The sequence below is a fragment of the Elaeis guineensis genome, chromosome 12 (assembly GCF_000442705.2).
Source record: "Elaeis guineensis isolate ETL-2024a chromosome 12, EG11, whole genome shotgun sequence".
In the NCBI taxonomy this organism is placed as follows: domain Eukaryota; kingdom Viridiplantae; phylum Streptophyta; class Magnoliopsida; order Arecales; family Arecaceae; genus Elaeis; species Elaeis guineensis.
The window spans coordinates 14397141-14418998 of NC_026004.2; the positions used below are offsets into that span (position 1 = coordinate 14397141).

The 21858-nt window shown below is 38.5% G+C and overlaps 1 protein-coding gene across 1 annotated transcript; it reads left to right on the forward strand.

The window, feature by feature from the left end:
- The first annotated feature begins 10840 nt into the window (after nucleotides 1-10840).
- On the forward strand, nucleotides 10841-11975 carry LOC105055064 (uncharacterized). Its single transcript, XM_010936770.4, has one exon. It carries the CDS (start codon nucleotides 10902-10904, stop codon nucleotides 11856-11858), a length of 957 nt encoding a protein of 318 aa, XP_010935072.1. The 5' UTR covers nucleotides 10841-10901; the 3' UTR covers nucleotides 11859-11975.
- Nucleotides 11976-21858: the final 9883 nt, after the last annotated feature.

Here is a 21858-nt window from a genome sequence, read left to right on the forward strand (position 1 = left end):
AAGATTTACTTTGATAGCTAACAATTTTTGCTGATTTGAATAAATTATTTTTTTTAAATATTGTGACAACTTTTTATTAGACGGCTTAAGATATATATATATATATATATATATATATATATATATATATATATATATATATATATATATATATATATATATATATATATATATGAGAGAGAGAGAGATAGAATAGTTCTAATCAATAATTTCTCTTCCACTTTATAATGGACCTGAACCATTTCCAAATAAAAGGTACAAGACCGTGGATAAATAATGATGAATCTTTTCCCACATACGCCTCTTTTCTTACAGGTTTACCCCAGGGTTAAAACCTCACCAGTATAATTTTCAACCGATGGATGCTTAAACGCTACAGGTAAATTTGTGTGCATTATCCAGATTGCTTTTCTGTATATATATATGGAAATTTTCTATATATATATATATATATATATATATATATATATATATATATATATATATATATATATATATATATATATATATCACTATAAAAAATTTGATTTTTAACGATAAAATTTTAACGATGAAATTTATTTCATCGTAAATAATTAAGCTTTTGCAATGAAATTTAAATTTCATCCTCAAAAATCAGATATTTGGGACGAAAAAAATTACATTGCAAAAAGTTATATCTTTTGCAATGAAAATTTTATTTTTGTTGCTAGAAGTTGATCTTTAGCGACGAATTTTTTTTTCATTGTAAAAAATAATTTTTTTTTTGATGAAATATTTTTTTCGTAGCAAAAAAATATTTTTCTGCGATAAAAAAAAATTCATCGCAAAAAAATTACATTTTTTACGACGAAATTGATATTTTGTTGCAAAAAATAAGGACTTTTCCGATCAATTTTATTTATACTTAGCGACGAAACTATTTCGTTGCTAAATTTTATTTTGTTGAAAAAATTTGAATATTTGGCGATGAAATTTTAAATTTCGTTGCTAGAAATTGATCTTTAGCGACGAAACTTTTTTTCATTGTAAAAAATTATTTATTTTGGTGATGGAAAAATTTTTCGTTGCTAAATTTTTTTTTTTGCGATGAAAATAATTACATCGCAAAAAATTTGATTTTATGCGACGAAATATTTGTTTCGTTGCAAAAAATTTGATTTTTACGACCATTTTTTATATTTGCGACGAACTTAAATTTTTATTGTAAAAAATTAATCATTTGCGATGAAAAATTTTTGTTGCAAAAAATATATTTTTTTGCAACAAAATATTTACTTTTCGTAATGAATTGATTTCGTCGCTAAATAATTTTTAATTAAAAAAAATACTTTGAAATAGGGCAAAAATTTGTCCTAATTCAAAATAAGCCTCTTGATCTCCTTTGCCCATGCCGCCGCGGTCGTCAAAATCTTTCTCCCTCCCGGATCTCCGGCGACAGTCCTCTCTCCCCGGTCGCCGGTCATCCTTCCCGGTAAGTGCTCTCCCTCCCCGCCACCATCCTCTCTCTCTCCCTCCCGGCCATCATCCTCTCTCTCTCTCTCCCCCCACCACCGTCGAGCCCTCCCTCCTCGCCACCGTCGCCGCTCGAGCCCGCCCCCCGTCGCTGATCGAGCCCACTCCCCAGCGCGCCGTCTCCCTCCCGCCTCACCACCCTCTCCTCCACGCACCGTCCTATTTCTTTCTCTCCCTCTCGGTCTCCACTGTGTCATCGTCGATCGAGTCCTCCCTCCCCGCCACCATCGCCGGTCGAGGCCTCCCTCCCCCATGGACGGTGGAAAGCATCACTCCTCCGCCGCCTCCACCTCCGGGAAGAAGAGTAGGCCCTCTCCCAGTCCCCTCTTCACCGCAGAGGACTTCACGCCTGTCCTCTCCCTCCTCGCCTCCACTGTCTCCCTCTCCCTCAGCTTCCTCTCCGACTCCGACCTCCTCCTCCTCCCCTCCCAAACCCTGTCCCTTGAATCCTCCCTTTTCTCCGCCTCCTTCCCTTCAGTTCCCTCCAATCCCTCGAAACCCTAACCCTAGAGCCCTCTCCTTCATCTTCTTCCTCCTCTTCTGCCCCTCTTCTGCCTCGCCCACGCTGCTCCCTTCCGCGGCGTCGCCCACCGCTTCGGCCTCCCGTCCCCCGCTGTCGCCTGCCGCGTGTTCTACTTGGTCTGCAAGGTTGTCGCCGCCGCTGGTTGACCCCTCCCTCCCCTGTCTCCCTCCCTCATTTTCTTTCTCAGTCTCCCTCCCTTTGTCACTCTCCCTTACCTGGCTTGTTTGGTTTCATAGGGCCACCGCCACCACCGGGCTGCCACCGCCATCGCCGGTTGCCTTCACTGTCGCCATCGCCGGTTGCCTTCACTGTCACGGAAGAGTTGAAGGTGAGAACAATTTTTTTAATTTATATATTTTTTATTTTTTTTCAATTAATTTTAGCCATTAAAAGTAATTATTTGTTATTTTAGTAATTAGATATAATGTTAGATATAATTATTTGTTTGATATAATTAATTTTAATCATGATTTAAAAATATTTTAAAAATAAAAATAATTATAATAATAATATATTAATTGTAGCATAACAAATTTATAAGCCTTAGAATTTTCGTTCGAGGATAGCGTGCATAAACTAATATTTTTTTTTATTAAAAAAATATTTATATTTTACACACTATTCTCGAATTATCCTCGTGGATAGTTTGGGCACGTGAATGAATTTAATATTGCAACACATGTGCTTCTACATCGCAGAGTTTTGTCGGTCTTTTCGATCATGTTCTCTGGATACATAGACAACTTTAATGCTTGTGTATCTGGAGAACTGCGTCGAAATGCTGTCAAAATTTTTTTGGTATAGATGACATGTATTGCAATATTAAATTCTTACGTTCTTGAATGGGATAGGACCATCACCCTATAGGTAGGAGATATAAGACATTAGTCAACTATTATTACATAAAATTGATTGTATAGTTTGCATCATAAATATGTAGGTATGGATCGTGGTTGGATGTCATTGCGTGATAAGTTCTATCCCGAGTATATTACGGGTGTGACGTCTTTTATGAATGTAGCGTCCAATCATACCAGAGAAGATGGAAAAGCTCGTTATCCATGTCGTCGATGTAGGAATTTATTTTGGTGTACCTTATCGGACATTCAAAATTATTTATACGAACACGGTATAGATGTGACTTACAAGAGATGGACTTGTTATGGTGAAGATTTACCGACTAGCTCGAGCATATTGTCCAGGAGTCCCATAAATCTATCGTCAGTAGGTGGATCATGCAGTCGTGAAAGATAAATACTCGGTGCAGAAGATAGAGAAATTTTAGAGGATCTCCATCCGAAATTATTTGAAGTAAATGTAGAAGCGAGAGCAGAACATCAGCATCCCATTCCGAGACAAGAAGCTGAAGAGGACAGTAACATATCTATAAATGATAGATTCGAGCGTCTATTAAGAGATGCACAAAGTGATGTTTATCCTGGTTGTAAGAAGTACTCTCTGTTGTCCGTCGTAATAAAGTTATTACACATGAAGACACTTGGTAAGTGATCAAATAACTCGTTTAATTGGTTGCTCAAATTTTTTAAGGACTTACTGCCAGAGGGAGAGTTACTTCCGTCAAGTCATTATGAAGCCAAAAAATTATTAAAAGGACTCAGTTTGGGAGTCGATGACTTGGGCCTATGCTGTGAAAAGATACATGCATGTCCGAATGATTGTGTTCTATTTCGGAAGGATAAAAAAGATCTACAAGCATGTCCGATTTATCATTCAAGCAGATGGAAAGAAAGTCGTGGTAAGGATAAGAAGAAAAAGAAAATACCATGCAAGATTTTGCGGTAGTTTTCGATTACATCACGATTGCGTCGATTGTTCATGTCGAGGCATACTGCTTGTGACATACGATGGCATAAGGAGGAAAACAATATCGACGATGATGTCATGAGACATCCATCAGATGGAGATGCGTGGAAATATTTTGATCGTGAACATCCATGGTTTGCAGCTGATTTACGAAATGTCAGGCTAGGGTTGGCAACTAACGGATTTTATCCATATGGTAATCTTAGTACTACTTATAGTATGTGGCCTGTTATGATATTTTCTTATAATTTACCACCATAGAAGTACATGAAATCACCTTTTAATCTACTGGCCTTGTTGATCTCGGGTCCCCGTGCCCCTGGAAGAGACATAGACATATTTTTAGAGCCGTTGATCGAAGAGTTACAATATTTGTGGGAAGAAGAATGCGAAACGTATGATCATGTTGTAGGAGACATCTTTCACATGCATGCAGCACTGCTTTGGACAGTTAACGATTTTCCTGCATATGGCGATATTTCTGGATTGTGTACAAAAGGGTATAAAGCATGCCCAACTTGTAACGATGATATTACATCGGACCGTATTCGTGGAAAGATTTGTTTTACCGGCCATCGACGTTTCTTGCCAGATGATCATAGATGGAGGAGAAGTCTTAAGTTCAATGGCAAGCATGAACGACGTGCGCAGCCAAGATTCTGGTCTACGGATAATATTTTAAATCAGTTATCCAACCCACAGGATGTCATATTTGGTAAGGGTCTGGCCAGCCAAGTAGGGGTGCGAACAAGTATCGAAAATTAGAAAAAAAAGAGCAAGTTGTTTGATCTTCCATATTGAAAAACGCTTCTTCTTCGACATAATCTTGACGTCATACATATTGAAAAGAATATATTTGATAATGTATTTTATACCATTCTCAATATCGAAGGAAGAACAAAGGATACTGTGAAGGCTCGTCTTGACTTAGAGGATATGCGGATTAGAAAGAAATTACATTTGATTGGACGAGGGGATAGGTTGGTGAAGCCATTGGCATGTTATATACTGAATCGAAGAGAGAGAAATCAATTTCTTTCATATTTGAGATCAGTGAGGTTTCCTGATGGATACACCTCAAACTTGAAATGGTGCATCAAGTCGAAAGATGAGAAGATCGTTGGGATGAAAAATCATGATTGTCATGTACTTCTACAACATGTGCTCCCAGTTGGTTTGCGTGGATTGTTGCCGGATAATGTGTGTGATGCGTTACTTGATCTGGGAACTTATTTTCGAGACTTATGTGTGAAGACATTGAGACAAAGTCAGATCGACATATTGGAGAAGAAGATTATCATTACTCTCTGTAAGCTCGAGATGATATTCCCTCCCGCCTTCTTTGATATCATGGTGCATCTTTCTGTTCATTTTCCACATGAGGCTAGATTGGGTGAGCCAGTACATACAAGATGGATGTACCCAATTCAAAGATAATTGCATGATATTGTAATATTTATTATTCATTATTGTATTCTTATTATATGTGATATCAATTGATAATTTATTAAATAGGAAGATGCGAGAATACAAAAGTGCCGTCACTAACAAAGCATGGCCTGAAGGTTCAATAGCAGAGGCACATGTTATGAATCAATGTCTGACATTCTGCTCTATGTACCTTCGGAGAGTGGAGACCAAATTTACAAGGCCACAACGAAATATCAATGTTGACGAGATTCTGACCGATGGATTGTCAGTGTTCTCCAATGTTGCCCGACCATATGGTAAAAAAGATTTTTGAATATTGACACCACAAGAAACGGATGACATGCATTGGTATGTGCTAAACAATTGCGAGGAGGTAGAAGCGTACATGATGTGAGTATATACATTTAATTTTTATTTGTTGATATATCAATGAATGTATGTAGACTCTAAATTAAAATATACATGGTATTACTGTATCACTTCAGTGAGCATGAAAGTGAGCTCAGAAGAATCAATCCTACATTAGCAGCGGTACGACATAGGAATCAATTCGCATCATGGTTTGACGAACGGATAAGTTATGTTAATGTTCATCCGTGATTAAAAGTTTGTTTATATAGTATTTATTTTGTCAAATTTAACCTGCTTATTATTCTTTTAATTGTAGATAGCTCAGCTACGTATAGACAATCCTAACTGTATCAGTAATGACTTAGCCGTACTTGCACGAAAATCTGACAGACGTGTATCAGTATATTTAGCATGCATAGTCAATGGTGTGCGATTCTTAACGAAAAAATTGCGATCGCGATCGAACCACACAGAATTGTGGAATAAGTGTGGAGGGCGAGCACAAGGGTGAAATAATAGATTTTTTTGGTATTCTGCATGAGGTTATAAAGTTGAGATATAGTGGTCTTCGATGGATTGTGTTATTCAAGTGTCGATGGTATGACTTGGGACGACACGGGCCAATTATTATAGATCCTCAACTCATCAGTGTCCACACTGGTCATGTATGGTACGAAAGTGATCCTTATATTTTTGCAAAGCAAGCGAGACTAGTGTGGTATATTGATGATAACAAAATGAAAGAGCCTTGGCGAGTTGCAATAAGGGCTCAGCATAGGCATTTGTTTGATCCCGCACTTTTCACATGCCCGAATGATGAAGATCTAGAGAATGAAGTCCATATAATTATTGAAAATGAAGCATATCAAATGCAAGCACTAGATAACATATTAGTACCAGATGATACGATTGACATAGGACAATTACAAAGAGACGACGATGAACCTGAGGATGTTTCTATTGTTGGATCGTCGATAAGGACACGGGCACGAGCACGATCCAATAATGACTTCATTAACGACGATGATGATAGCACTTCAGGGTCGAAGTCTTCTATGACTCCCATCGAAGATGACTATATGGACACGAGTTCAGAATCTGAGAACAATAATTAATATGAATAAGTAATTCAATTTATTTTTTTTATTATATCATGTAATACTTGAGTTTTTTTTGATTACGTGCTGATTTAAATTATTTTAATCATTGCAGCATCATGACTGGTCCTGGACGTAGACGTTCACGGGATAGGCAGCAGGCTCTGCTTGATGATACACATCCTCACTTTAGCATTTTGCATGATGAGTCAGAGGATTTAGATGAGACTCAGTTGTTCGAGTCTACAGAGCAGACTAGTGCTCAGCCAGAGCTTGCCCAGTCGGAGGTCATGGCACCACAGCATCATCCCCTTACAGATACATCTCTATCAATTTATAAATCATATATATTTTTTTATTATATGCATTTAGTGATACATGATATATGTTCATTTCACCAATTTTTACATGTAGGAACACAGCATCGACGTGCAGTGCGTGGTCCTAGTAGGGGTCTTGTTTTGGAAAAATATGTGCATACACATAATGAAAAGCCGAAGGTACAGATATTTCAAGATCATCCGATTGGCACAAAGGCTAGTATCGTCGTAAATGAGATCAGTTTGTATATATGAAATCATTTTCTGTGGGCTGCTGAAAGTTTCAAGCATGTAGCTCCTCGATACCGTGATGCTCTAGTCTCTCACATCAAGATAAGAATTAAATTTGGATGTCTTGCATATCATTACATGATCCATATTATTTTTAGTTATATAAATAAATTTTTTATTATATGAATAATTTTATGTATTTGCTTTTTGGTATGATGACTGTGTAGGATAATATTGACTTCGAAGATTGCACCGACGAAGAAGTGATGGCATGTATTCTCAAAATGGCTACAAATAGATACAGAGATCGACGATGTAGGCTTCATAAATACTGCAATGAGCTGCAGGCGAAGGGGATTGATCCTGTGACCCAGCCATATAGAAATTGGGCTGGGTCTAGTGACGATTGACGGTGGTTATGTGAGCATTTTGGAAATGAGGTATTTCAGGTATGTCTAGTATTTCAAGTTATTTTAATTTTGTTATGTCCTTTATTGGTTATAATTGTATGTATTTTGTAGTGACGATCGGAGGCGAATAAGGTGAATAGGAGTAAGATTGATTCTATTCACACGCAAGGAAGTATCTCTTTTGCACAGGGAATGAAGAGGATGGTACGTAACTACATTTGCAATCATACTTTGTAACTTCTTTTGTAATATTTATATTATTTTGATTTTTTTTTTTTGAACAGGGACTATCCGGAGTCGACGCCTATGCTAAATTCTATCAAAATAAGAGTGGCGAGTTCGTGACCGAGGAGGCGAGACAACCTCATGTAAGTATCATTACTCTATATTTTGAATACCTTTAAAGAGTTTGAAAAAAAATTATGATTTTATTTGGTTTATTGTGAAGAAAAAAATGTTAGAATTGAGAGAGCAAGCGACGAGAGAGGTTGGATCTGACGGTGATACTGGATCGCAGCAGATTTGTTTGATGACAGATGATACGATTTTAGATACCGTCCTCGGGCGGCAGCTAGGATCTGGTCATAGCATGCGATCCAAAAAATCACGCAGTTCGTCATCCAGCCAGTCTGATGATGCATCGGTGCCAAAGACAGTTAGGGCATCCATGAGCATGATGCAAGATCAGACGCTCGAGAGGATAGTAGCTGCGGTGGCGGGACGGCTTGGTATTGATGCTTCTGAGTTAGCACCTCTATAGTCACATGATGCCGCCTCTGCACCACCATCGTGACACATATCGGGTCAGAGATCGACGTCTGGAGAAGGGAACGAGGCCAACGAGTCAGATCATACCTAGTTTGTAGTTTTTTTAAATTTAAAATGGTGCATGGACTTATATTTTTGTATATGACAAAGATGGTTATGAAATTTTTTGTTAATTGAAATTGATATTTGAATTAGAATATTTCTATTGTATTAATATATTATTTATGTAAAATATGTTTGATCAGAGAATTTGTATTTGAGCAGATTTTTGTTGATAAAAAAAATAAAAATTAACTTTTTTATCCAAAATTTAATTTAGCGACGAAATATTAATTTCATCGTAAAAAAAATTCGTGAACCCAAAAAATAAAATTTTTATTATACATCGTGATGAAATTTTTTATTTCGTTGCTAATTTTGCGATGAAAAAATACTTTCGTTGCTAAAAATTTTAAATTTTTTGCGACGAAATTTTTATTTTGTTGCAATTATCACGACGAATTTTTTATTTCGTCGTAATTATCGCGACGAAATTTTTATTTCGTCGCTATTATCGCGATGAAATTTTTATTTTGTCGCCATTATAGCAACGAACATTTTATTTCGTCGCAATTATCGTGATGAAATTTTTGCAATAAATTTTGTTTGCGATGAAATTCGTCGCTAATTTTTACGATGAATTTCATTTTCGTTACAAAAAGTTACGATGAAAGGAAAGTTTCGTCGCAAAAAATAAGAGAATTTTTTTTTAATCACTATATTTAGTGATAAAATTATTTTTCATTGCAATTTTAGCGACGAAAATTTAAGCTCTTGCGACAAAACATTTTCGTCGCTAATACAGCGCATACTTCGTCATCTAGATTTACTATTTTTTACGACGAAATAAAATCGTTTCGTCGCTAAGATCTTTTGCTACGAGACTTTCTCTATAAATTTTTAGCGACGATATATTTCGTCGCAAATACTTTTAGCAATGAAAATATGATTTTTAGTGACAAAAAAATTTCATCATAAAAAATTAAATTTCTTGTAGTGTATATATTGGATTTCAACGTAAAAATTTTACTAAATTAAAGAATGAATCGAGGAATGTGTAAGCAAAAAAAAAAAGTCAACAGATATGTAAACATTTTGTTAATCAAGAAAAATGGATCCTATTATTGCATTGATAATTTCTCTTTATTAGTTCAGAATGTGCTTCTTTTTACCCAATTGATCTGCAGCAATTTGCCAAAAAAGCAGAGAATAATGGTGACTGCATAATGACATCTCCTGGCAAATGCCGTCTGCCCCTATCACACCCCTTACTTTACAAGAAACGTGAGAGAGAAGGGTACCCAAATAGATGGTAACGAACAAAAGCTTCAGACAATGAAGTACTACTATGTCTCACAATAAGGTGGATGGAGGAAATGCATCAAATGGAAATTCAATGCACACCTGGTGTGTATTCGTTGTTTGGAAAGTATTAGTTGATGGCCAATCTTAAGATTCTTAAAATTGCTACCTGCCACTAAAAACTAGCTATGAAACATAGGGTTAAGCCTCATGACCCTTTGTTTCTTCTAATATTATTCTAAATTTCATTTGAAAAATAACGTTATCCTTTACTTGATGTGATATATAAACCATATATTATAAACTAATAAAAAAATATATTTTCAAGCCCAACATTAGCTTTTCTAAGAGAAACCAGACACCATTCTCCGTTGCTACGTCCGATGAAGAGAATGGCGCTTTATTCCAAAATCTCTATCATACAATAATCCCATGAATTGCACCAATCTACTCATGCCATATAGCATCACATATTTCTTTAAATGCCATGTTGGGGAACCATAGATATCATCACCAAGCCAACAAAGGCATAATTACATGCATAGTATTCACAGGCTGTCCGAAACCAAGCAGCTTATCATCTACCCACCACCCTACTGTGCATGGCCGTCGGTTCCGCACCCGAGCTTGGATAAATAGATCCCGATACCAGCCAATCCGGATATATCAGCCAATGGAAATCATCGATTCCAAACCTAATCCAAACTAAATCCAAACCAAATGCTAGCCAACCTAGAATAGAAGAATTACTAAGAGATATCCACGAACAGCCAAACACGTGACCTCTCTCCAAACGTCACCAACCCCATGTCTCTATCTCTCATCCCCCACCTAAAGAAAAAGAAGAGCATTGCCGGCCCACCACCACCACCAAACTCTAGGACAAGAGCACCATCATCATATTAACCAAAGACTCCAACAAAACCAAAAGAATAAGAAAAAAAAGGAAGCTAAAGATTAACCTCACTCACCCTTTCCCTTCTCGTCAAAAGGATCACCTATCCGTTCTTTATCTTATATATATATATATATATCAAAACTCTCCTGACGCTAACTATGCTCTCTCCTTCCCTTGCCTACCCCCCACAACCACCCCCCACACCACCCCACGATGGGCTCCCAGGTCTCCAAGCAAGTCGAGCGCCGGAAGTCCGTCGCCGCCGAGAAGAAAATCCTCGCCGACCTCCTCGAGTCCGCCGGCGACCAGTTCCCCGGCTCCGACTACCGCCCACCCGACCGCAAGACCTGGATGTCGGCCCTCGGCCCCGACCGGCTCCGCGTCGACCAGATCGTCTGGCCCGGCACCCACGACTCGGCCACCGACGAGATCGGCGTCCGCTTCATCTCCCGCCCCTTCGCCCAGTGCCAGTCCTGCTCCATCTACGCCCAGCTCGCCGGCGGCGCCCGCGTCCTCGACGTCCGCGTCCAGGAGGACCGCCGCGTCTGCCACGGCGTCCTCACCACCTACTCCGTCGACGTCGTCATCGACCACATCAAACGCTTCATGTCCGAAACCCAGCATGAGATGATCATCCTCGAGATCCGCACGGAGTTCGGCCACGACGACCCCCCGGACTTCGACAAATACCTGGTCGACAAGCTGGGCGACCTTCTGATCCACCAGGACGACGCCGTATTCAACAAGAGCGTCGCCGAGTTGCGATCGGGGAGGATTATATGCGTGTGGAAGCCCAGGAAGTCGCCTGCGCCGAAGCGCGGGGATCCGCTGTGGAGCAGTGGATATCTGAAGGATAATTGGATCGATACGGATCTGCCGAATACCAAGTTCGAGAGCAATATGAAGCATTTGAGCGAGCAGCAGGCGGTGACAAGGAGGAAGTATTTTTATAGGGTGGAGAACACGGCGACGCCGCAGGCGGACAACCCGGTGGTGTGCGTGAGGCCGGTGACGGAGAGGATTCATGGGTACGCAAGGCTGTTCATATCGCAGGCGTTCAAGAGGGGGTTTGCGGATAGGTTGCAGGTCTTCTCCACGGATTTCATTGATGGGGATTTTGTGGATGCATGTGTGGGGATGACCCATGCAAGAATAGAAGGAAAGGCATGAAATAATAAAAAATGTGGGGTTTTAATTTCTTTTTTGTTAGTGTTATTGTAAATTGTGGGGGTTATTATATATATGTTCTGTGTTATTCATCTGAATTAGGTTGTGTTATTGCCTTAATCATGAGTTTTTTTATGTTTTCTTCTTGGTGAAGGTGTTTATCTTTTCCATGGTTATTAGCAAATTAAGTGTTAAAAATTTAATACAATGATAACTCTCTTTTCTTAAAAGAAAATTGGAGAGAAGAAGTTTTGGAAATCAGTGAAGGAAATCGAATTTGATGCAAATAATTATTAGGTGCTTGCCGTGAACAAATTATTTCAGATAGGGGAATTTACAAATTTATTTGCAAATTGATTAGAACATATGTTTGGTGTTGGCTTCATATGTAGATCTTCAATATTCATTTGGCTTACGGCTTTGTTCTTTTTTTTTTTTTTTTTTTCTGAGCAAATTATTCATTTTTTTACTAAGTTAAGCCCTCTATTTCATCAAAAAATGTTTAAGCCCTCTAAAACGGTAAGGTGTTTTCAGGTTATAATGCCCATACTAATTCTGCATGAATTATCTTTAATCAACCTTTATTTAATTTATTTTTGAGCTCATATCGTTACCACTCAGAAACTTTATTTTCTAGATCTTTTTAAGTTTCATTCAACATCTCTAACAATATTCTCTTTATTGGTAGACACAGCATGTGCTCATGGCCCCTCTATCTTCAAGATTTAATTCATCAAGCATTACTTCACTCACGCTACTGTACTCATGAAATTAGCAGGATAATACCAAATATATCATGACCATGTGGAGAATGTGATATCAAAGAAATAAGATTCATACAAAAGAATGTATTATTGTGCGAACGACTTCACAGAAGTAATCTAGATATTGAAACGCTTAGGTCAACTTAATTATATATATATATAACAGCTAACGAATACGTGGTACAAAACCAAACGCAAGATGACTTTATTGGGGCTCTAACTATCATTAACAAAAGGAATTAGCCTTGTTTAAGCGATCTTTGGTCTTCTTTAAATAACCACAACCACAACCACAACCAACCACGTTTCTCTCATTTATTCAAGTCAACCTCATTCATTTTCCACCATTCACATCCATCCATATATGTCATCCATCTTCCTCCTCATCCACAAGTAAAATTCTCGAGTTACTCAGAAAAACTTGCAGCAGTTAACATATATATTTATTTTGGTAAACTAGGAGAGATTGTTGCCATATATAGATTGGATCTATCATTTTGATGATGAAGGACTGTCCCATAAGAAATCTAAGCAGACACAAATATAGGAATAAGAGAATTTTATTTTTAGTAAGAATTCTATTTTTATTAGGACTAGAGTTTTGTGAGAATTTTGGTATTTTTATTTCTATACTTATCAGGATTTCTGTTTGAACTCTTATTAGGATTTTGGATCTATAAATACCCACTGATATATAATTGAAAACTCAAGTTCCATATTATTGAGATCTGGGAATATTGAGTTACCTCTCTCTCTCTCTCTCTTCGATTCTCTCTTTTTCTTCATCTTCTTCTCTCTCCTCCTCCTTCCGTCCAACTATCCATTTTACTTTACTGTAATGCAGAGGGTGGTTGCGTGAGGAAGGTTTCGTCTGGGTTATGTGATCATACCTTTGCATGGGGAAGTAGGTCGTGTAAAGGCTCTGTCTGGTAGTCAATAAATGTTAACAGGTCACCAAATTGTTGAATAATATAATGCAAGGAAAGCTTAGTTAACTCAAGGTGTTTAGCATGATGGAAAGGGATTATCAGACCATTTGGTTTGACCTGACCGAGTCCTTGCCTCCTTGGATAAACCAATTGCCCACTTGTTATTATGTTCTAATTACCATTTGCTTTGCTCTTTGGACCGCAAGCAAAAGGTACATAGCTTAACATAATCAATAGTGAAGATGGCATTTTCTTTTACTTTTACAATATAAATTAGAAAAGAAGGCATATGCTATGTCCACGAGAAAAAATTTTCTGCAGTACTTTACAGCTACCATCCACACTTGTGGCTTATAAACTTCCTCATTTCTCCACCACCACCCCACAAAAAAAAAAAAAAAATGGTGGAAATGTTCATACTGGGGAAATAGGAGCACCATATCATAGCATATGAGATAAAAGGATCTAATTCTCATGGAGTAGATTCATAAGAACACATTGTTTTGTGTGCTGAATCTTGTAGCTGATCCCCTCCTCCGGGCCCATCCAAGCACATGGGAGGGTGATCATAAGCTGGGAGGATAAAGTCCACATGTTAAACAATAGGAGTCCAGCAATTATTGGAGTTTGGTGGGATGTCTTCTATCATTTATTTGGGTTAGTCCGCGAAGACGGGGCACGTCGTACTCCCACCATCAGTCTCTAGCAGTCTAGCTCAGGAGATTGAGACCTGAGGCATTGTACACTTAATTTGGATTGCACCAAAAGCCGCCACTAAAATGAGCAAGGAAATCAAAGGTTCACATGGGGAGTGAGAAAATATCATGCCCCAATTCGAGATTAAGAATCGAAGATTATGACACTCATCGTATATTTATAAAAAAAAATTTTCATAAACATGCAAGATATTTCATCATGATATCTTATACATAAAGTTAAATAATTTTAATAATCAAATCTTGGTTCAAATAATAAATCAAAAACTCAGTGTCCAAAAAAAAATAACTGTCTGACAAAGTCAACACTTAAAATAAAAGTCTTGAATCAATTCTAAAAAAATCCTAAATCAAATGAGCTAACTCCATCTCTAATCGCTCTCCCAACCAGAAACCCGCATCATGCTAATTTTCTAGATCCGTAAGAAAAACATAAAACTCATCATGAGCTAAATAACCCAGTAAGCAATGTATACCTTTAACTGAATGAATCAGGCAAATTTACTATACATATCGATTTACTGATAATAACAAAATCAATATGTAATTTCATGAAATCATAATCATACTATCAATCATATATAAAATTCAATTCATCATAATTTCAAAATTATGCTTATCATTTTAAATTCATCATTTTCTTAAGTTCTTCTTACCAACCATGACTATAACTATATTTTTTCTGTGGCAAGGTCATAACACCGCGTATCTGCTTGCGGTAGGCTGTGAATCATCTGGCAGTCAAGTTCTTTGAAACCGTTGGTCTCGCTGGCGGTTTGTCGCTGGTCTCTCTGGCGACATGTCGCTGGTCTCGCTGGTGACATAAACCCTCAGGACAATCAATTGCCAACGTATATGCCCCCATTGGTGGAGTCCTTTACATAGTCAGGTTGTCAATTTCATATCATCTTTCAATTCACATGTTATTTTCAAAAATAATATAAATAATTGATATTCGAGTCAAATCAATCATATCATTCTTTATGATCATACATCATCATAATAATTGTTCAACAAATAACTTCAATCATAAATAATTTCAACAAATAACTTCAATCATAAATAATTTCAATAATTATTTTAAATAAATATTTTCAATCACAAGCATGCCATAAATTTATTTAATTCAAAATTTATAATTTATCAGATAAATTCAATAAAAGTAAACACTACTTACCTCAAAAGAAAATCCAAACTAGAAATTCTAGAAATCTTGAAAATCCTTCTCCGGACCTGGTACGTTAAATATCATATTTTTGATCAAAATTTTATCGAATTAAAAATAATTAAAATTTATTAAAATTCAATATCTCCACATGGATTAACTAGACGATAGCATCCAGGATTTTCGGATTGATCCTTGAAAACTCTTCTTATATTTTATTTATTTATTTATTTATTTATTTATATATATATATATATTTTAATTCTATAAATTCTAAAAATCTAAGAGAGAGAGAGCAGAGAGATAAAGTTTCTCTCTCCCTTTTCTTTTTCTCTCTCTTCTTTTTTTTCCTTCTTTTTTTTTTTCTTTTCTTTTCTTTTCTCTTTTTCTTCTTTTTCTCTCGGGCTCCTTCATGGCCGAGACAGGGGACCGGTGGGTCCCCTCCTTTGCCGGGCCGTTCAGGCCACGGCCGTCACGGTGGAGGCCGGCGGCAGAGGAGGCCACTCTCCTGGGTTCGGAGAGGCAAGGCCGGCGGTCAGTTGTGATCGCCGGCGCCGGAAAATCCAAGGAAAGAAGAGGCCAAAACAGGGGTCTCTTTTTCGATCAAGAATCGGTGACATCCGTCGCCGGTAGTCGCACACAAGGGCACGGGAAGAAGGGGAAAGAAGAGAGGAAGGGAAGGAAGGCTTACTTCGGCCTCCGGTGACCTCGTCGGTGAGCAATCACGGCAAGAACAAAACGAGTGTCCGCGGCTCCAATCGAGAAAATCAGGGAAGAAGAGAGGGAAAGAGGATCGATGATCGGCTTCTAAGGAAGGGGAGGATCTTTTTATAGAGAGCCCTAGGACTCCTGGTGGTCCTAGGACTCCGATCTCCGAGATTTGATCGGAGAAAAAAACTCCTATCGGGAGTCTTCTTCCCGGTTCCCTGTTCCTGTGTTTTTTTTTTTGGGCTTGGTTTCTTGCTAGATGGGCTTGGACTTTGGGCTATAACATTCTTCACCCCTAAGAGAAATTTCGTTCTCGAAATTTTTCATACCTGTAGTCTCGAAGAGCTGGGGATATTTTTGCTTCATTTCTTCCTCTAGCTCCCAAGTAGCTTCTCTTTTCGAATGTCGACTCCACTGTACCTTGACATAAGGAATGTTGCGACGTCTCAGCACTTGTTCTTTACGGTCCACGATCCGTATCGGATATTCTTCATATGATAACTCCTTTTTAGCTTGCAATGGTTCAAGTTCCACGATGTGACTTGGGTCTGGTAAATATTTCTTTAACATAGAAACATGAAAAATATTATGTACTCCTGCAAGTGAAGGTGGTAAGGCAAGTCTATAAGCCACCTCACCAATTCTTTCCAAAATCTCAAACGGACCCACATATCTAAGATTCAATTTGTCACGAATGCCAAATCTTGAGATTCCTTTTGAAGGAGATACTTTGAGAAATACATGGTCACCAATTTGAAATTCTAATTTTCGTCTCCTGTTATCTGCATAACTTTTCTGTCTGCTTTGTGCTGTCCAAAGTCGTTCTTTAATTAATTGAATCTTCTCGACTGCTTGTTGAACAAGTTCGGGACCCAATATTCTCCGCTCACCAACATCATCTCAGTGAATCGGTGATCGACATCTTCTACCATATAATGCTTCATAAGATGCCATACCAATGCTGGCCTGATAACTATTATTGTAAGCGAACTCAATCAAAGGTAGATGCTCATCCCATAAACTTTTCATATCCAAAATACAAGTTCTCAACATATCTTATAAGATCTGAATAGTTCTCTCTGACTGACCATCAGTCTGTGGATGGAAAGCTGTACTGAAGTTCAATTTTGTTCCTAATACCTTGTGTAAGCTCTTCCAAAATTATGATACAAATCTGGTGTCTCGATCCGATACAATGGTCACTGAAATTTCATGTAGCCTTACAATTTTTTTCATATATAATTTTGCTAGTCTTTCCAAAGTAAATCCAACTCTAATTGGTAGAAAGTGTGCAGACTTTGTCAATCGGTCCACAATCATCCAGGCTGCATCATTTTTACTTGGAGTCTTCGGTAGTCCAGTTACAAAATCCATAGTGATATATTCTCACTTCCATACTGGAATATCAAGAGGTTGAAGTAGTCCTGCAGGTCTCTGATGTTCAGCTTTAACTTGTTGACACACCAAACATTGAGCCACGAATTGAGCGATCTCTCTCTTCATATTATTCCACCAGTATATTTTTTTTAAGTCTCTATACATCTTAGTACCTTCCGGATAAACTGTATAACCGGTTTGATATACTTTCTAAAGTATTTCATGCTTGAGTACTGAATCATTGGGTACGTAAATTTTATTTTCGAACCTCAACGAACCATTATCATATATCTTGAATTCAGATTGAACACCAGCTTCCACTGAATTCTTTATTTTCATTAATTATGGATCATCATTCTGGGCAACTATAATTCTTTCAATGAGTGTTGGTTGAACCCTCATGTTGGCTAATCGTACTATTGAGTCATATATTCGGATGTCTAATTTTAGTTTTCTTATATTCTCCAATAATTAACTTTGATGTGTGATTAAAATCACCAAATTTCTCACGGATTTTCTACTAAGGGTATCAGCAACGACATTAGCTTTTTCGGGATGATAATGGATTGTTAAATCATAATCTTTCAACAGTTCTAACCACCTTCTCTGTCTCATATTTAATTCCTTCTGCGTAAAAATATACTTCAAACTCTTATGATCAGTAAACACTTCACACTACGCACCGTATAAGTGATGTCTCCAAATTTTTAGAGCAAAAATTACTGCAACTAATTCCAAATCATGTGTCGGATAATTCTGTTCATATGGTTTCAATTATCTTGAGGCGTAGGCCACTACCTTACCATGTTGCATCAATACACAACCGAGTCCCTTTTAGATACATCACTATATATTGTGAATCCTTCATCTCCTGTTGGTATAGTAAGGATAGGGGCTGAAACTAATCGTTGTTTTAACTCTTGAAAACTCTGTTCACAATCTTCGATCCACTCAAATTTAACCCCTTTTTGAGTAAGACGAGTCAAAGGTGCAGCTATATAGGAGAATCCTTCTACAAATCGTCTGTAATATCCTGTCATTCCCAGAAAGCTTCGAATCTCGAAAATATTTGTAGGTCTGTTCCATTGCATTACAGCTTTCACTTTTGTAGGATCCACAAAAATTCTATCTTTAGACACGATGTGTCCTAAAAAGACTATTTTGTCCAACCAAAATTCACACTTCTTAAATTTGGCATAAAGCTTTTCTTTCCTCAATATTTGCAGTACATACCGTAAATGTTCTTCATGCTCCAATTTGCTCCTTGAAGATATCAAGATATCGTCAATAAATACGACAACAAACTTATCAAGATAGGATCTGAATATTCTGTTCATTAAATCCATAAAGGCCGCTGGAGCATTGGTTAACCCAAATAGCATCACTAAAAATTCATAATGTCCATAATGAGTTCTAAATGCAGTCTTTGGTATGTCCTCTATTTTGATTTTTAACTGATGATATCCGTAACGAAGATCAATTTTAGAAAAGACTTGTGCACCTTGCAGTTGATCGAACAAATCATCGATTCGAAGTAGAGGATACTTATTTCTGATAGTATTTTTATTCAACTCTCTATAGTCGATACAAAGTCTCATACTACCATTTTTTTTCTTTACAAATAAGACTGGAGCTCCCCAAGGAGATACACTAGGCCTTATAAAACTTTTATTCAATAAATCCTATAATTGATCTTTTAACTCCTTTAACTCCATAGGAGCCATTTGGTAAGGAACTTTAGAAATCGGACTGGTATTGGGTGCCAACTCAATGGTAAATTCAATTTTTCTGCCTGGGGGTAGTCCGGTTAAATTATCAATGAATACATCAAAAAATTCATTTACGAAAGGAATATTCTGTAACTTCAATTCATCATGTTCTTTATTCTTTATTGATACTAGGTAACCTCTACATCCCTTTCTTAGCATCTGTCTAGCTTGCACAAATAAAATAATACGTGGAGGGATGATTCCTGTACTTCCATCAAAACTGAATGTCAATTCTTCCGGTATATGAAAGTTCACTCTCTTTCCATAATAATCCACAGAGGTATGATAAGTAGCAAGCCAATCCATTCCTAGAATGATATCGAAATCATGCATATCTAGGACCACCAAATCTGTCGGTAATTCTCTTTCTCTTATTCTGATACTACATGACTTGCACACACTTTCGGTACTCAAAATATCACCTACTGGTGTCTCAACATATAATTTGGTTTTCATAAGTTCACATACTATATCATGTTGTCTAATAAAAGCAGTGGATATAAAGGAGTGTGTAGCATCAGAATCAAACAAAACTAAAGCAGGAATATCGGATATAGGAATGATACCTGTCACCACAGCATTAGAGGCCTGAGCATCCTGTTGTGTGAGTGCATAGATCCTTCCTTGAGTTTTCGACCTTTGACCTCCGTCCTTTGTTTATGTGGGTCTATTCTCATCCCTCTGGGGGCAATCTACAATCTTGTGTCTTTTCTGTCCACATCTAAAATAAGAACCAGTATTCCATGGGCAATTAGAAGACTCATGCTCTCTTCGGCTACATCTCGAACATCTAGCTGCCTCATTCTTACGATTCTTATCAATTGCTGGCTTCTTTGCTGGACCCTTATTGTTCTGATTTCATCCTTGAGTTCCACCAAATCTATTTCTCTTCTTCTGATTCCTTTCTCTCTCCGCATGTGCTTTATTAACTTTCCTCTCAATTATTAGAGCTTTATTCACAACTGAGGCATAAGTAGTTAACTCATAGGGTACAACTTATTTTTTAATTTCTGTCTTCAGTCCCATTTCAAATTTATATACTCTGTCTTGCTCAATCTCAACTAATCTTGGAGCAAACTTGGCTAACTCCGTGAATTTAGCTTCATATTCTGCAACGGATCTGTTCTCCTGTTTCAGATGAATGAACTCCTGCTCTTTCTGTATTCTGACACTTCGAAGAAAGTACTTGTCAAAGAATTCATCTCGAAATCTCTCCCAAGTGAGTGGTATCTTATCGTGTTCATATTTTTGTTCAAGTATACGCCACCAGTTGTATGCCTCGCCTTGTAACAGATATGCTGTGTAGCGGATCTTCTCTTCATCATGGCATTCTTGCATGACGAATACCTTCTCCATTTTCATAATCCAGTTATCTGCTTCCAGTGGCTCGATGGTCCCTTTGAAGGCTGGAGGGGCTAGCTTCTTAAACTCGACGATATTATTTCTCTGCATCGGATGTTCTCCATATCCAGGCATCGGTGGAGGATGCTGACGTGGCTGTGCATGTTGTTGTTGAAGTAACTGTTGTTGTATTTGAACTACTCCGATCAGAGTTTGCATTAGTTGAGTCATGTTCGGCTCCTCCTCTGGTACTGTCGGAGTATTTTTGGTAGGATCAAGGATTCCCTCCTACTGAGATGTGTCGCTATTTAATTGAGGAGTGTTATCATCAAGAGGATTTGATGTCCCTCCTACTGCTCCTTGAGTATTCTTCGTTCGTCGTGGAGGCATTTTGACCTATGACAAATTTGAGATAATAACTTATCCTTAATAAGGTTATAACTTACTTGAGACAGGTCAAATCATAATTGTTGGGTATAAAATACCCACGGTCGAAGTTCTCAGCGGGATTAGCCCTTGCGAGCTCAGCCCGGACCCCTACGGAAGCCGGGCTTCATCGCCAACGTCAACCGTCGGTAAGCTCCGCCCGGACTCCTACGGGAGCCGGGCTCCGTCCTCAACATCAACTGCTGGTAAGCCCTGTCCGGACACCTACGGGAGCCAGACTTCACCTTTGACTTTAATTGCAGGAAGACTCCGCCCGGACTCCTACGGGAGCCGGGCTTCGTCCTCGACTCCAACGGCTGCAGACAGACTTCGTCCGGACTCCTACGGGAGCCGGACTCCGTCCTCGACTCCAACGGCTGCAGATAGACTTCGTCCGAACTCCTACGGGAGCTGGGCTCCATCCTCAACATCAACTGCTGGTAAGCCCTGTCCGGACTCCTACGGGAGCCGGACTTCGCCTTTGACTTTAATTGCAGGAAGACTCCGCCCGGACTCCTACGGGAGCCGGGCTTCACCCTCGACTCCAACGGCTACAGACAGACTTCGTCCGGACTTCTACGGGAGTCGGACTCCGTCCTCGACACCAACGGCTGCAGATAGACTTCATCCGGACTCCTATGGGAGCCGGGCTCCGTCCTCAACATCAACTGCTGGTAAGCCCTGTCCGGACCCCTACGGGAGCCGGACTTCGCCTTTGACTTTAATTGCAGGAAGACTCCGCCCGAACTCCTACGGGAGCCGGGCTTCACCCTCGACTCCAACGGCTGCAGACAGACTTCGTCCGGAC

What these genes read in the sequence shown, in the direction of transcription:
- LOC105055064 (XM_010936770.4), top strand. Translation starts at nt 10,902, where the DNA reads ATGGGCTCCCAGGTCTCCAAGCAAGTCGAGCGCCGGAAGTCCGTCGCC.